Genomic DNA, 17,047 nt, shown 5'->3' on the forward strand with positions numbered 1-17,047 from the left:
CAGATTCTTGGGGAGATGCACATTTGGCAGATAAAGGGAGACGGAGGACTCTGAGAAGGGGCAGTTGCGTGTAAGGGGAAGGAAAAACCAAGAGAGTGGATCATGAGGCCAGGAGTTCGAGACCAGTCTGTCCAATATGGTGAAACCCCATCTCTACTAAAAATACAAAAATTAGCTGGACACGGTAGTGGGTGCCTGTAGTCCCAGCTACTCGGGAGGCTGAGGCGGGAGAATTGCTTGAACCTGGGAGATGGAGGTTGCAGTGAGCTGAGATCACGCCTCTGCACTCCAGCCTGGGTGAAAGAGTAAGACTCTGCCTCGAAACAAAACGAAACAAAAAACAAAAATAAGAAAGTGTCTCAGGGATCGCTTGGTCAGTACTTTCAGGAGTTATAAACAAAGTAAGGGTAACAAAGACAGAAAAACAATAAAAATCTGTGTTCCCTGGTCACTGGAAAGTTTTATAGCAGGTGTTGGCAAATTGTAGTAAACAGGTCAAATTTGGCCTGCTGCCTGCTTTTGTACATGAGCTAAGAGTGGGCTTTACATTTTTAAGTGGTTGAAAAAAATCAGAATAGATGTAATCAGATATGATCAGAATAATATTTGTGGCATGTGAAAATTATGTAAAATTCAAATTTCAATGTCTATACTAAGGTGTTATTGGAACAGGGCCACACTGATTTGTTTACATAATATTCATGACTGCTCTTGCAATATAACAGAGTAACAACTCTGCCAGTTTAGTAACAGAGTGATATGGTGTGAGTTGCAAAGCATATATCACTATCTTGTCTTTTACAGAAAAATTCTGCTGACCTCTCTTTTACAGTTAAAATAGTAAATGAAATCTATGCTTAAAAATGCCTAATAGTCTATTGAGATAACACAGCTTTTCCTTGAAAAATATTGGATAATATTATAAATAGAGTTCTGAGATTCACTGCAGATAGTAAAGAACTGAATCTATTTGTGTATGTAATGGTTGACAGTTAGCATCACTTTACTTTAAAAGTGTGTTCTTACATATCACTTGATGTCCAAAACAGCCTGTCAGGTAAAGATCATGGTATAGAGTTTAAAGATTTGGAAACTTAAGTTCTAATGTGACTATTCTTTGGAGAACAATTGCATTCAAAGGTAGAAAGTGATAGAGAAATATCGTCATGGAGAATGTGTGTATATTGGCATATTGTGAGCAATATTATTCATGGTTGTTGGCTTAGTGATAGAACAAAAACTCAAGAGCTATATTTTCTGATCTACATCCTGATTCTACCATTGACTGACACTATAATCTTGATCAATCACTTAATGTTTCAGAGAGATCCAATTCCCTCACTTACAAAATTGGGATAATAATAATTCCTCATAGGGCTGCTGTGAAGATTGAAGTATAAATGTGTTCATGATTTCTAGAAGAGTGTCTGTCATATATGTGTTAGCTGTTTTTCTTGTGATTGGTAACACATTCCAAGATCAACAGATACACAATATAATCTTATTCAGATAGCAGTGAATCAAAAAACCTTTGACAGTTATTTGCATCAGAGTTCTGCTCTATAGATCTAAGCAGAAGCCTAAACATATAGCCACCAGGCGATATGCATCAGAGATATTCTACTTACCTAATTTTTCTTAAGCTTTGTGCCTCAGTTTCTTTGTTTAATCTGCACAAAATAATTCAATAAAGAAGTTTTCACCTAGACTTTCTAAATATCAAGTATTCTCTTAAGTCTTCTTTTGGAATTTTCAGGGTGGTTGAAATCGATCTATGACATATAATAAATCATAGAAGCACTTAAAACCTTCTGCAAAGGTGTTAGTAACTTAATGTTTTGTTGCTGCTGTTGTTCCCCCTGAGAAAAAGGACCAGAGTTCTCTAGAACTTTTAATTTTGCAAACTATTGCCCAACTTTTGGACCTTATCTTGTCAGAGGTAAATGTCTGTTGTTGTAATTCACCATTCAAGTTGAGATGTTATTAAGGAGATGAACTGCAACCAATAAGCTCCCTGTCCACAACAGGGTCATTCTCAATCTTATCCAATAATTGACTCTGTTCCCTGCATGGCAGGTGGATAGCAGTTGCAATTACTATCATTTTGTGGCTAGGGAAACTTAGACAGGAGGGTTAAGTAACTTCTTCAAGGTCATATTGGAAATCGGTGGCATTCCAAGAAACAGAACTTGGAGTACACTTAACCAGTTCAGCTCTTGAATAGGTTTAACTTTATTATGAGAACAGTAAATAATTTTCTATAATATAGTGTATATTCAGTGTATATTCAGCACTGTTTGTTAGATCTAGCATCACAGATTTATGATCTCTGAGATACAGCATGTAAAGAGAAGCCCCAGTTGAACCTATCTGGAGCTATTGTAATTTGAACATTTAAACACTTTTTATAAGAATGGAGAGAATGATAATGACTGGTAGTCAAGATGGAGAAAACCCATTTCTGTTTTTGAGCTAGTTTAATGGGTTGATGGCTTATAATTTACTTAACGTGGTTGCATATTACTTTTCATTTCAGAAGTAGTGAGCTGTGTCTTCATTTACGTGCTTTGCCATATGCCAGCAGTAGTAAAAGTTGCTACTCTCTTACAACCTCACATAGGACACATTTCCTGAGAAAAGAAACTACAAACTACTTTCAGAGGCTAAGAAATAGCACTATGTCAGTTAAAAACTTTGTCTTGTACAGCTTAATTTGATTCTTCATAGAAAAAATACAAACAAAATTAAAAAATGTATTGGACATATGAAAATATTTTGATAATTTTATTGAATAAGAAATAGCTACCATTTATGGAACATTAAATATGTGTCAAGCATTATGCTAAGATATCTTTAGAAAATTCAAATCAAAAGTATCATTTGTTTCTTTATTATATTAAAGTTGAGGCATGACTAATTCATCCTGTAATTGTACGTATACACGTAGGTAGACATAGTCTCATTTCAAGTTAAATTATGTCATACATACATCTTTTTATATGCACTTTTCTAGCAAAGGTGGTGTATTACACTAAGTTGGTGTTAATTTAAAATTTGAAATGCATTGGAAATTTGCAAAGTCCCACATTTATTTTATACAATGGATTTAAGTATATTGGACACTAAGTTCTACAGTGTTATTCTAAATGTAACTTTAAAGTTCTAGAGCAAATTATTATAATTTAATAGATTTTTATATGAAATATTAAGCCTGGAAAGTTTTAATTGAATGACTTTAACTATATTGTGCGTCTGATTTTAAATGAACAAGTTTTATGAATATCCTATAATATCTACTTATTCCTAAAATGCTTTTGACATAGTGGAATGATTTTAATTCTAATTATCACATGTTTTAGGCTAAGATGACTCAACTGCCTGAGGCAGAAAAAGAAAAGATTGCTGAGCAAGTTGCTGATTTCAAGAAAGTAAAGAGTAAGCTGGATGCTGAGATTGAGATATGGGATGATACAAGCAACGACATCATTGTTCTGGCCAAGAACATGTGTATGATCATGATGGAAATGACAGACTTCACCAGGTAATTATGTGGAAAACAATGTGTAATACTCAATGGATAAAAATATTAGTCATATTAGTGAAACCTCAAGGTTCTCTGAGTGTCAAGTGCCAAAAATCAAGTGGTTAGAGGAAAGGCAAATATAGTATTAGAAAGTTGTAGGTGTACAATTCTAGAGGTTTTGATCAATAAATAAATATGGCAAAGTTTCTCATAAACTTGTGGAATTGGTTTAGGCACCACTTATACTCCCTCACCTTCCGCTTCCCCAGGCATTTGCTCTGTGTATCATATTAGCATTGACTTCGACAAAGAATTTGGTAAACCAAGTGATTAGCTGGTATTGAAACTATCTGAATGGTTGAGTTTCATAGCCATATAATTTTAGTTATAGTGATTTATAGCATAATCTGGATAGTGGTATGTTTTGCTTCCGAGATCAGAACTAGATATATTTGAAAGTACAATCACTTAATGATAGCCATGAAAAAATGTGCATTGTGGGCACATTCCAGAAGTAATAAAAATGTTTGTTATTGTTTTAAAATGTCATTTTATAGAGCTAGTCAAAAAGCAATAAAATATGTAGTGCTGCCCTACTAGTTACTAATGTACACAAACTATAACAACTAAAATAATTCAATCATGGTGTAGTTATAAAAGCCACAGAACAGAAGGATACACTGAAACAGACCTAGTACACTTAGAAAATTTTTCATTTGTATTACCATGTAGTATTCATTTATATGGTACCATGTACCATTGGTACATTCACTTATACCCCAAAACAACTTTCAGGGGGAGCAATAAAATAACTGTTAATTTTAAAATCATAATTAATGGAGAAAATGTACATAAATCTTTCAGTGATATTAAAATTGAGAAAGACTTTATGAAAATTACATACAAAATAACTTATAAAGAAAGGATTGTTAAATTGAACTTCAAAAAATATGCATCAATAGAATGTACTAAGCAGTATTGAAATGTAAATGGATAACTGGATAAACAAAAATGTGATTCCATTTATATGTAAAGAATACTTGCAGACATAAAAAATTAATATTGTAGTGGAAGAATGGACAAAGAATATGATTGTATTATTAACCAGTTTCTCCTCATAAAAGTTATGGCAGATAAGTATTTGAAAAACATTTAAAATAAAATAGTTAAAATAAGACATATTTTAAATCTATCAAATTTGCCAAAACATTTAAAATAGGCTTGGTACAGAGTATGGTGGTGAAAATCTAAATGGCATAAGACTTACAGTAATTTGGGAATATGCATAAACTAAAAATCTTTATAAATTTTTCATATGTGCATCATCCGTATCCATATCTGTACTATACTCCGGGGAACCTATCCAAAGGAAATAATATAAAGTGATAAACTTTTTATTTTAATTTGTGATGGAGTCTTGCTATGTTACCCAGACCAGAATGTAGTGGCGTGATCTCGGCTCACCTCAACCTCTGCCTTTGGGGTTCAAGTGATTCTTCTGCCTCAGCCTCCCGAGTAGCAGGGACTACAGGCGCACACCACCACACCTAGCTAATTTTTGTATTTTTAGTAGAGATGGAGTTTCACCATATTGGCCTGGCTGGTCTTGAACTCCTGACCTCATGATCCGCCCACCTCGGCCTCCTAAAGGGCTGGGATTTCAGGCGTGAGCCACCGTGCCTGGCCAAACTTTTCTGAATAAAGGAAACCTTTGGCCTCTGAAAGTCTGCTGAAAAATCAACTCACAAAAGGCAGATTAATAGGTGAAAAAACAAATTTATTTATCATGTATACATGGTAGCCTTCAGAATGAAGACCCAAAGACACACGATAAATTGTTTATTTTTATGGTTAAGTTCAACAAAGTATGGGCAGTCATGTAGAAATATGATGGAACAAATAAGGTATGATGTTGTTAATAGACTGAGTGGGGTACCCAGCAAGGCCTGTCTGTCTAGATTTTTCTTGGCTTCTCTGAACATGTATTTCTACCTTCTGGATATGGGGTAAGACCCTCGCTGGAATAGAGGTCTTATGACCTACAGTCAAACAAGGTAGGTAGGAAAATTATTTTATGACTAGTGTTATAGAGAGAGATGGAGATCGTTTTAGAATAACATTTTTATGTGTTATCACTAACTTTGGGGAGAAGGGGTTCTCACTTCTGTGACCCGCCATGGAGAGGAAGGATTCTAGTATTTATGACTAGCCTCAGGGGAAAATGGAACTGAGCAACAGGAGAACAGAAAAAATCAGAGAAAAACTTTTGCTTCTGAAGCTGCTGCTAAGTCCTTCATTTGGGGGTATATTTTTTTCTGAGCCCCAACAGGATAACTATAGAATTATTTAAAATAATAGAAAAATTGGGATGTTTAAAAAAATGGTTGCCTGCCATATGAAAAAAGAGTCTATAGAAAATAAAGTCAAATTTTTTAAAGAGTATAAAAGTAGTCTAAATTTTTTTTCCTTTATTTTATTTATTTTATAGTGGATATAAAATGTTCTCTTTCAACTCATCTCTTGACATATAAAGTATATGCACTTAAAATATAAAAACTGAGTACTCTTCTCACATTTGAAGTAGTGATTGCTACCAATAGATTCTGATAGGTCCCTTGTGGCTCACAGCTGGCTCAAGTTGGTCTGTTCTGCTTTTAGACTGTTTGTTACAAACAAAAAATAAAAGAGTATTTACAGTCAAACTACTTCTTTTTTTTTTTTAAGAATTTAAAGATTTTTTCTTTTTTTTAAATTTATTTATTATTATTATACTTTAAATTTTAGAATCTATTTATGTATATGAATGTATGGATATTCTCCTATGCATATTTTTTCTTTGTTTTGTTTTATATCAAACTTACTCTTTACAATAGAATTCAATTCTACTTTGTATTTTTTTGAAAGAAATCCACTTTCCAAAGATTATGTGCAGTGAAGATTTCATTGGAAAGTGAGAAAATTAAGTTTATTGTGTATTATACATGGGATTTCATAAAAATACCTCTTTAAATGTCTATTTCTATTTTTCCCAATTAACTCTTGACATTTTTCCAACTCTAGCCTATAGCTTCTAAATGTTTTCTTGTTCCTCTTCATATAGAGAATAATTCAGTTTTGGCCCATGGTTCAATTTCTGCAGGCAAAAATTCTGAGAAATCTGTTTGTATTTGTCTCTGCCTCTCTCTTTCTCTCTGTCTGTTTCTCTCTCTTTCTCCACACATATAATCACATGCATATATAATACAAACATATATAACATAGACATGTATATACCTGTATACAGGAGAGAAAACTACACCTTCATGGTTTTAAATAATGATTATGTTTTAGTAGTTGGATTTTGAATCATTTAATTACTATTTTTAATCTTCTATAATTTGTTGCTGATTTAAGGTATCAATACATTTATATGAAAAACAACATATGGAATGAAACCTGAACTATAATAGCTATATTATAATATCAACTTGGTGACCAGGTGTGGTGGCTCACACCTGTAATCCCAGCACTTTGGGAGGCCAAGGTGGGCAGGTCGCCTGAGGTCGGGATTTCAAGACCAGCCTGACCAACATGGAGAAACCCCATCTCTACTAAAAATATAAAATTAGCCATGCGTGGTGGTGTTTGCCTGTAATCCCAGCAACTCGGGAGGCTGAGGCAGGAGAATCACTTGAACCTAGGAGGCAGAGGTTGCGGTGAGCTGAGATTGTGCCATTGCACTCCAACCTGGACAATAAGAGTGAAACTCTTGTCTCAAAAAAATAAATAATAATAATATCAACTTGGTAAGTGGCAATGAGAAGACTCTTAACCTTTCTCACCATAAAGTAGTATAAATAATTCATGGGGATATATTTATAGACAGGATTTAGAACTAGAAGGGAAAACAATGAAGGGCAAAGCCATGAGGAACAGAAGCTTTGAAGAAGTGGGCAGAGAAAATAGAATCTGATAAAGAAAGAGCATTCAAGTGTTAATAAGAAAAGTAACATACAAAGGAGGATGCTGGGCAGAGAATTTCAGTGAGTAATCAATGGTCTTACCTGAAGATAATGATTAAAAAGATACTAGTTTGGTAATTAGTAGATTTAGTCAATTTGTTGTTGACTTTTGCTTTACAAAATGGTGAATGAAAAAAAAAACTTATTTAAAAAGATAGACAAGAGAATAGCAGATCAAAAGACAGACTCAAGGTAGTAACTTAAAAGGGACAAATGATCATGACAAGATTTTTGAGACTTCTGGATGTTTGAATATATTTTAGGCTGAAGAGAAAGAGGAAATGGGGAGGGACAGAATGATACTGTAAAAGGGGAATAAAAAGCTATAGCCAAAAATGAGATAAAGAAAAAAACAACCAAAAAAGAAAAAAACATTTAAACCAATACAAGTTTACATGGCTCTTCCTTCTGGTCACAGTTTGAATGAATGAGCTGAGAATCAGATTAGCCTTTTTGGCCACCCAGGGTAAAGACTTCCTCCAACTAGTCTGTATATCAGTTTCATTATCACTCTATATTACTTTCCTTTTAGCAGTTTTCACTTCTTGGTTTAAAGAATTCATTTGTTCACTATTTCCTGCCTCTATATCCATAACAGAGTAAAAGTTGTATGAAACTATGAAATTTGTCTTTTTTTATACCCAAAATTTATAACAGCATGTGTATATTTGCTTAGTATATATTTAATATGTAGTAGCTGAATTAATTAGATTTTTTAAATACTACTTTAATTCAGAAAGAACCAGGAATAAACAAACCAACAAAAAGTTTGAACAAAAAACAGGAAAGTAAGCATAAGCTTACTTTGTGAAAGTCTTGAAAGTCACTCTCTTTGCTTGTTTATTAGCCCATATATAGATCATAAATGTTGAGACTAAGATTTTAATTTTAATGCCCTTATAGCATTTAGAAGAGACACATAGTCAGGAGAGCTGGGACTTAAGACTCTTGGAAAAGCTTATAACCAGGCCTTTAAAAGGGGAACCAGAAATATTTTCATGGACCAGTTTGATGGAGCATCAAGGGTGAATGCTTTTCCCTGAGAGGTCTTGTTTAAATAAAGGCCATCTTTAAGAAATAGAGATCCCAAGTGTGTGACCTATTAAACTGATGAATTTCAAATTGCATAATCAGAAATGCCACCATGAAAGAAAAATTAAGATGCAAGAAAGAATGGTCACCAAAGAAATTAGAAAACATGTTGATACATTCAAATAAGCCTTGGTAAAACAACATCAATAATGTGGTTAGGCTTTGTGTCCCCACCCAGATCTCATCTTGAATTATCATCCTCATAATTCCCACATGTCAAGGGAGATACCAGGTGGAGGTAATTGAATCATGGGGTCAGTTTTCCCCATGCTGTTTGCGTGATAATGAGTGAGTTATCAGGAGATCTGATGGTTTCATAAGGGGCTCTTCCCCCTTCACTTGACACTTTACTTTCCTGCGCCTTGTAAAGAAGGTGCCTTGCTTCTCCTTTGCCTACCCACATGATTGTAAGTTTCCTGAGGCCTCCCCAGCCATGCAGAACTGTGAGTCAATTAAACCTCTTCCCTTTATAAATTACCCAGTCTCAGGCAATTCTTTATAGCAGTGTGAAAATAGACTAATACAATCAATGACAACAAAAAAAGACTATTTGAAGTGACCACACTACATAGGAGAAATGTAAGGGTTGAAGATCAGAGTTAAATGGCCTATTATTCTTACATTCAGGAAGAAGTTTAAAGTATTAACATACTTTACTACATAGAAAATTATATGCATTATATGTATTTTAAATGTCCAAGAGATCTTTACAATAATGAAAATAGAATTAAATAGAAGAAACGTTCCATATCAGTAGACAAAATTAATATAGAGAGGATAAGTTAAAAAATGAGAATAAAATGAAAATGAAAATTTAAGGTAAATATAAAAAAGCAGTTATGTTATAAATCATACCAATAATATCAGCATTTCTAATATTTAGGTTTAGTAAGCTTACTAGTTTTTAAAAAATAAAATGATTTAAAAATCTGTCATTTAACATAGTGGCATATAGGAATCTTTTGATCTGGGAACCATGGGAAAGAGGAAGAAATCTCTCTCTAAAAGAGTAAAGGAATGTGTAAACAAAATGAAAGAAATTTAGAAGCAAATACCTAAAGGCTTCTATTTGTGGGGTGATGCCATCTGTGGAATATGAGAAGCCTTCAGAAGACAAACGTGGAGTGACAGCTTTGATAGAGAAGCAGATCTTGATATATAAAAGGTAATGGACTAGAAATATATATATATAGAGAGAGATTTATACATATATCTATATATCCAACTGGATATATAAATCTGTATATAGATATATCTATCTATATATATATATACATGTATCCAGTCATTGGCTGGAAAGGAGCAGAATTGAAACTACTACGAAGGATATATTGAAATGACTGGGTCCACACTGGGAAAGAAAGGAACTGATACTGGGAAGTAGAGCCAAAGTGGAAAAATAAGAGCATGTCACCTGACAGATGGTGAGGTTACAGACCTCCTTGTAGTATTTTTTCCAGCTCTGTACATATCTTCCTCTTAAAGGAATTAATATCTTACTGTTGGCATACTCTGAATCAAGTTGTAAAAGGTGTCTGATAAATCAATGGCTTTGAGGGTATCCTAATCTGTAGCTGGGGTGTTAGAAAAGGATTCATAACTCCATAGGGTGACAAATCATTTGAAAATAGAGACATTTCATGTTTTACAAAACCTAAATAGCCCAACATTCTCTCAGTCTATAGGCATCACTGGCAAAGGCATCCACAGAACAGGAATATTGTGTGTTCAAACTGCAATAAAGGAAGGGTAGTAAAATTGAATTTTAGACTCTGATAATCTCTTGTGCTTGAACTGAATCCAGAGTCAGCTAAATTTCAGTTCATATAAACTGTGATAAATCTCCAGTTGTTTTAAAATGAATAAAATCTGTTCTTTACTTCTTTTTTATTCCCAATTCTGTTTCAGGAGTTTCTTCTCAGACACTAATGTTTTTCTGAGGGTTAAACTTTGCAGTTTTATATATAGGCTATTCCTTCTTTCCACCTTTGTCACATTTCTTTCATTGCAGGTATTTTCACTTGTTTGTGGTGGGACCTGTGAGAATGAGGGTCACAGCTGGCAGTGCAGTATGTATCAGCTAGTAGTCCCCCATTTGGTAGTAATAGCAATACACTTGAAGTCCTCCGTATAGATTTTAAATAGCTGTATAGTTTAAAAACAATAAAAGAAAAAACAGTGCATTTTTTATATCTTCTGAAGTGCCACAAAATGCTGTTTTCTCATTTTATTTAAAATTATTTTATTAATAAAAGAAATAATAGCTAAACTTTGATGAGTGCTTACCGTGTGTTATATCTTGAGAAAAACATGTTTTCTTGTTTATCCTCTGGAAAGTTTGATTATTATACTCTCCGTTTTATAAATAAAGAAATAGAGGTCAGAAAAATTGCTCAAGGACACGCAAGTGAAGTTGATTTTGAATGGAGATTGGTCCAACTTCAGAATTTGGGCACCTACCCATTGTACAACAAGTCTTTACCCTGTGCTAAACACAGGATAAGACCCAGTCAGTTCTTTCCTCAAGGAAGAAACAAATTGACATATCAGAGATAACACTAATTGTGTTTTGTGTTATTAAACTGTTAAATGTTCAAACTATTAGGATTTTGGAAGAAGAGATTTCATGGAGAATAAGCATAGAAGAAAAAGTATGAACAAGTGGAATTTGTATTCGATTTTGAATGAGGTATGGGGTTGACCCATGGAAGGTGATGATGTATGTGAGAAAGTTCATGAGAATGAAGGCCAGCAGGTAGGAATGAGTCACATCCATTTAGAGGCTCTAAGAAAAATATGAAAAAGGAAGAAATTAAGATGGACGTGAGGAAAGTGGTAGGCTATAAAAGGCCTTAGAAAATCAACAGTTTTTCTTTTTATGAAGTAGGAGATAGGTAGCAACTGAAGGATTATGATCATGGTAGGGGCATAATGGAAATGATAAGTGAGAAAGGAGACAGGCATTTATGGGTGGCATTGCAGCAGAGACCACCCATGTGGGTCAGGCCACAGTTGGAGACTCATAACTAGATAGACTTTGGAGAAAGTATGGTATAGACTAATTCAAACATAATAAACTCATAGAAAGTACTATATCAGCAGTGTGAAAAAATTACTTACATAAAACTTAATGCAGCCATTTCTGAGCATTGGCACATGCACCTTGACATATAAACCACTTGGCACTTCTTCCAGCCTAAACTGAGGACATGGAGCAAGTTCTACTCTAGTCATTTGTGCATAGTTACAAATACAGCAAGGCATCTATGGGCCCCTTGTGATAGCCTTATTCAAGTGCAGAGAAGTCAGGCTTTATGATTTGAAAACATGTTTTCTCCTTGGTGAAGGGCCATTCATATAGTCACATAAACTGTGTTACATTGTTAACATTGAGACGGTGCATCTTCTAACAACCCAGCATTCCTTTTATGCATCTTCTGGTGTTTTCTAGAATCAGAGTAAAGAACTTAAAACTTTCTAGAGGAAAGCAAGTATTTCTTCTTGCACTAATCGCTTTCCCAGAAAAACATCTTTCAAATTTCTTCCTAGAAGGTAAGGATCTAGGAGCAGAGTGGTAGAGGATGGGGTGACTGGGACCCTTGACATTTAGTTTTGAGCATTCACACATTCATTTAATTACCCTGTTGTCAGTAAAATGTAGCCCACCCCTAAAATAAGTCTAAAGACCCACAATGCAAAGACTATTTTATCCTCTTCAGAGAATAATCTCTGGAATTTTGCTGGGCTGAGATGGGGGTAGATATTCAGTGGTGTGAAATAGGAGATGGGATCAAACTGCCTTTTTCAGTCCCTCCCTTCATCCCCAAGTCTAATCATAAATAAGTCTTTCTGCATAAAATCAACTTGACTTTTAATTTTCCTTGTTGCTGGTTTGAATCCTGACTTTCTCCGTTTGGCTATGTCATTTACTACTTGTCATCTGCTTTTGAGTTTGTTAATATTTCTTGCCGTTATTTTATCTTCCATTCCATTCTCTCCATGCTAATGTGTTTAAATCTTTAGAAACGAACAAAAATAACTCATATATAGTTTTAGTAAGACTTGGAAAAGGAGCAAAATTAGATACATGTGTCAATTTGCCATCTTAACCTGAAAGCCCATTAGGGTTTATTAGGGTTCTGAAAGTTTTCTTTTTATGATAGTTAGATATTAGATTATATATTATTCTTTTTCATAAATTATGGCCCCCTTTTTCGCTCTTCCTCTTAGACAAATTCTGTCTAAGCGCTATCCTGACTGTGAACTTAAACAGTTCCTACATTTTGTGACTTTCATAATGCTTGAGACCTTTTCATTCCTTCCCTGATATGAGCAGAAGACAGGCTCTAGGTATAACTTCCAGATATTTAACTATATCTTTTATGATCACCTAGGATGCATTTTCTTAAAAGTTGCAGAAAAATTATGGGGTAAAAGGCAAAACATAACTCTTCTTTAAATAAAAAATATAAACCAGTATATTATCTTTGCAAAAATAATGACTGCTAAAACTGTACCACCTTTAGTGTGAATATTATTAAAGTTATAAAATTGAAAATACCGGAAAGAAAGTAATGCTGCCCTAAGCACTAACATGCTTAAAACCATTTATTCAAAGATATGCCAAGGTGACATCACTATCCTCATGAAATTATATATTTTAAGATACAATGTGATGTGTTTTTACTTGAAAAAATATATATTAATTTTACTAAATTTATACAGCTTTTTCTAGAATTTCCATTGGCTCATTTACTGAGAATCTACTGAATATTAGGCACTCTCCTTGTCCTTGGAATTAAGGGCATACAATGAACACAATGGAGAATTTACAGCCAGAGCTACATAAGATAGCATAGAGGGAGAATTGAGGAGAACAAGGAGGTGGACAGCAAAGCAGACAGGGAAGAAAAAAGATCTAAAGTAAAGAAAACAGGTAGGAGCAGATGAGCTGGTACAGAAATTCATCTCTGAAAGGAATGCAGAATGTTGCTAGGAGCTGAGATATGAATAGGGAATGTAAAGATTTTCAAGGTTTTCATACCTAAATCTACTTATACTCAGGCATCTGAGACTCTGGCAGATGTTGTATGAAGTCTATTAGTTTGTTGAACAGACAATATAAGAATGGAAAGGACCTTCATTATCCAGCTATCTTCATTTTAATTGTATAAAATGAAACAATTCTGTATTTATGAAAATGATGTTCTGAAGAGAACTTTGGAGAGAAATGACTGCAGAAAATGGATTGATTTGTCTGACAAATGAGATGCCAATTTTCCTTACCAAAATGGGGCTAATTCCTTCCTGATACTCCCCCTCTGAAATTTTGAAGATCAATATTTACTAGTAAGAAAAAATAAATTATGTTATGATAATTTATACAGCTGAATAACCTCTCTGTTAATAGACATCATTTGCCCGGTAATGGGCCAACCTTCTTGGGACAATTGTGGTCAATCACAAGTTATTCAAGTGCCCCTGAAATACCATATTGAAAAATGTCAATTATAATGCAAGTCTTACCATATGTATGATAAACATGGGAAGAAGACAACTTTCTAAAAAGTTTTGATTAGTTACCCAAGAGAAAGCATATATGCTGCATTTTCTAAAAACGCTGGCCTGACCTCATCCTGTTACTTAATATCACAGCCAGTCATCCTTCTGGTGTTATGTTTCTATAATATCCCTAAACATGGTCTTAGAATTTTGATGAGCCAGCTAACTGAGCCAACCTGTCTGCAAGTGAGCCAGGTGTTTCATTACTCTGTTCATTTTAAGCATGGCCTGTTGCACTCAAGAATTAACCCAAAACATGGAGGAATATGTGGATCAAACGGGGTTTGTTTGAAGCACTGAGCTCTCAGCTTTCCTCATGTCCAGGAGAGCCTAAGATCTGACTGGACAATGGAGGAGATGCTTTAAAATCTGTCAGACTGAAGGGAAACCAAAACAACACTCATAAATAGCCATGTAGAAGGAATGTTGCATTCATGATCAAAAAGAATCCTTGGGATGCACAGCTGTAGAGGGATGGTGGATGAAGAACTAGGTTGGGAAGTGGGATTGAACTTATTTTATACCCTGTGCGTACTTCCCACTGTAAACAAGCTTGCATTTACAAAGCATTTCTGCCCCCACTGTCTTTTGTAAGATACAACCCTGAGAGATGGAATAGAAAATGAACCGAGGGAGGGAGGGAGGGAAACTCACTTGGCCTCTCTTCTGCTAGGGTTTCAGAATTAAATCTTTCTGAAAGCATAGTTGGAGTATGTAAAATCTATGTGTTCTATGCCTCATATCCTCTTGTTTTTTAAATAAGAAATCTCTTTGCACATGACTCGTTCTGCTTTCTGAGGTGAAACATTTATATTCTAATATAATGTGTTAAAGACAATAGCAACTTAAATGTTGTAGTCCACACAGCAAAGGGAATTAGAAATATTGGTAAGTTTTATGTTTTCCCCATTTAGAAACAGTCTGTGTCTTATGATTTAAACTGTAAAGGCAGAGAAGTCCAATTTTTACATTACTTGATAAGACTACTGAATTCTCTTTCTCATATATATGGTAAATATACACAAATATCTAGCAAATAATTGAAATATAAAACATGGGATAAGAGGATTATTTACAATTTCGAAAAACATGCCTGGCTTGTCAACTTATACTTTCAAGAAAACATTCATTATGTGTTTGAAATAATTGTATCTGGAAGGAAGAATCATTTTTTACTGTGCTCCAGAATGATGGTTCAGTTTTCTTCCTTTTGGATAGTGTGATAGAGTAATTATAAGCAATAATCATTGCCTTTACCATAAATATTCTCCCTGAAAAGAATAAGTTTATTTTACTTTATGTAGTCTTGAATCACTAGAAAGTATTTAGGATTGCCGATAAGAAATGCTTTAATAAAAAGGAGAATGATTTTATCTGTCAGTTACTTTTACATGATAAAAACATACAGGTTGATTATTAGTCATGATAAGTAATGAGCAAAAATTCAACTTAAATAACATCTTAGTAATTGCTTATTAAAATTAACTGGGAAGGCATAAATACTTTTACCTGAAATCTCAATTTCAATTTCTAAACTCTGTAGTAAATTTGTCAGATAATTTGGTGAAATGGCTATTTTAGTTCCTAAGTGGCAGACCAGTTTTGTATTGTGTGAATCTTCAGAGATTTCAAGTGTTAGAGTTAAATTATATTAATATATTGTCTTAGAGCATTGGAGACTAAATTAGAAATATGGGAATAAACCGAATGAGAACATATAGGGCTGCTCATCCAGACCTTGCTATTCAGACCTTACAAAGGAGTCAGCTACCATCACTTGTTTTGGGCAGAGTCTCAAAAACAGGCAGGGAAAAGAAAAGCTTTAAAAAGGAGATTTCCAGTATTTTCTGATGGGATACTGTTGAGGTAGAGAAGTTTCAGGTAGACTAAATAGAAGCAGGACATTTTATGAGATGGGTTCGAGGAGTATATTTGCCTTTCTCTGATTCTTACTGAATTGGAAGCTGTGGCAAATATAGGTAAGTTGGCTGTCATTGACCAAGTCATGTCCATTCTGGGTCAATTGCTACATAGGCTGTGGTTGAATTTCCAGGACTGGTTGCTGAACAGGTTATGGTCAAAGCTCTATTGTCATATACATTCTGGCCATTGTTCATTTATATATTTAATCTCTCTGCCAACAAAGTGGAAAATGGAGAAATTTCTAGCTATGTACAAGTACCAAGACTGAACCTTGAAGAAATCCAAAACCTGAATAGACTAATAACAAAGTATTAAGATATTAACAGAAGTCGCCCATATAAGAAATGGCTAAAAGCCAATGGCTTCACTTTTGGGTTCTACCAAACAATTTAAAAAGAAATAATATCAACCCTCCTGAAGTTATTTGAGGAGGAGGGAATACTTCCTAACCCATTCTATGAGGCTAGTATTATCCTAATACCAAAACCAGATGAAGAGGCAGCAAAAGAGGAAAATGACAGGCCAACACCTCTGATGAACATAGGTAAAAAAAAATACTCAACAAAATACTAGCAAACAGAATTCAACAACACATTAAAAAGTACATTCATCATGATTAAGAGGGATTCATTCCAGAAATGCAACAATGATTCGACATATACAAATCAGTAAGTGTGATACATCACACTAACAGAATGAAGGACACAAACCATACAATTATTTCAAAAGATTCTAAAAAGAGCATCTGACAGAATTCAACATCTCTTCTTGCTAAAAACCCTCAACAACTAGGTATTTGTCCTCAAAAAGAAAAATACCTCAACAAGATAAATGCTATATATAACAAACCCACAGCTAGCATCACACTGAATGGGGAAAACCTGAAAACCTCTCCTTTAACATCTGAAATAAGACAAGGATTCCCACTTTCACCACTTTTATTGAA

General features: G+C 34.2%; 1 protein-coding gene across 7 annotated transcripts in view; it reads left to right on the forward strand.

Annotated features, from left to right (window-relative positions):
• Window positions 1–17,047, forward strand: part of CTNNA3 (catenin alpha 3) — a 1,858,220-nt gene that overhangs the window by 1,696,194 nt on the left and 144,979 nt on the right. For all 7 annotated transcript variants that reach the window (XM_050805650.1, XM_050805648.1, XM_050805652.1 and 4 more), the window contains one exon: window positions 3,360–3,541. In XM_050805650.1, coding sequence (XP_050661607.1) covers window positions 3,360–3,541 — 182 coding nt within the window. The remainder of the gene's footprint in view (window positions 1–3,359; window positions 3,542–17,047) is intronic.

The sequence above is a fragment of the Macaca thibetana genome, chromosome 9, assembly GCF_024542745.1.
Source record: "Macaca thibetana thibetana isolate TM-01 chromosome 9, ASM2454274v1, whole genome shotgun sequence".
Taxonomy (NCBI): Eukaryota; Metazoa; Chordata; class Mammalia; order Primates; family Cercopithecidae; genus Macaca; species Macaca thibetana.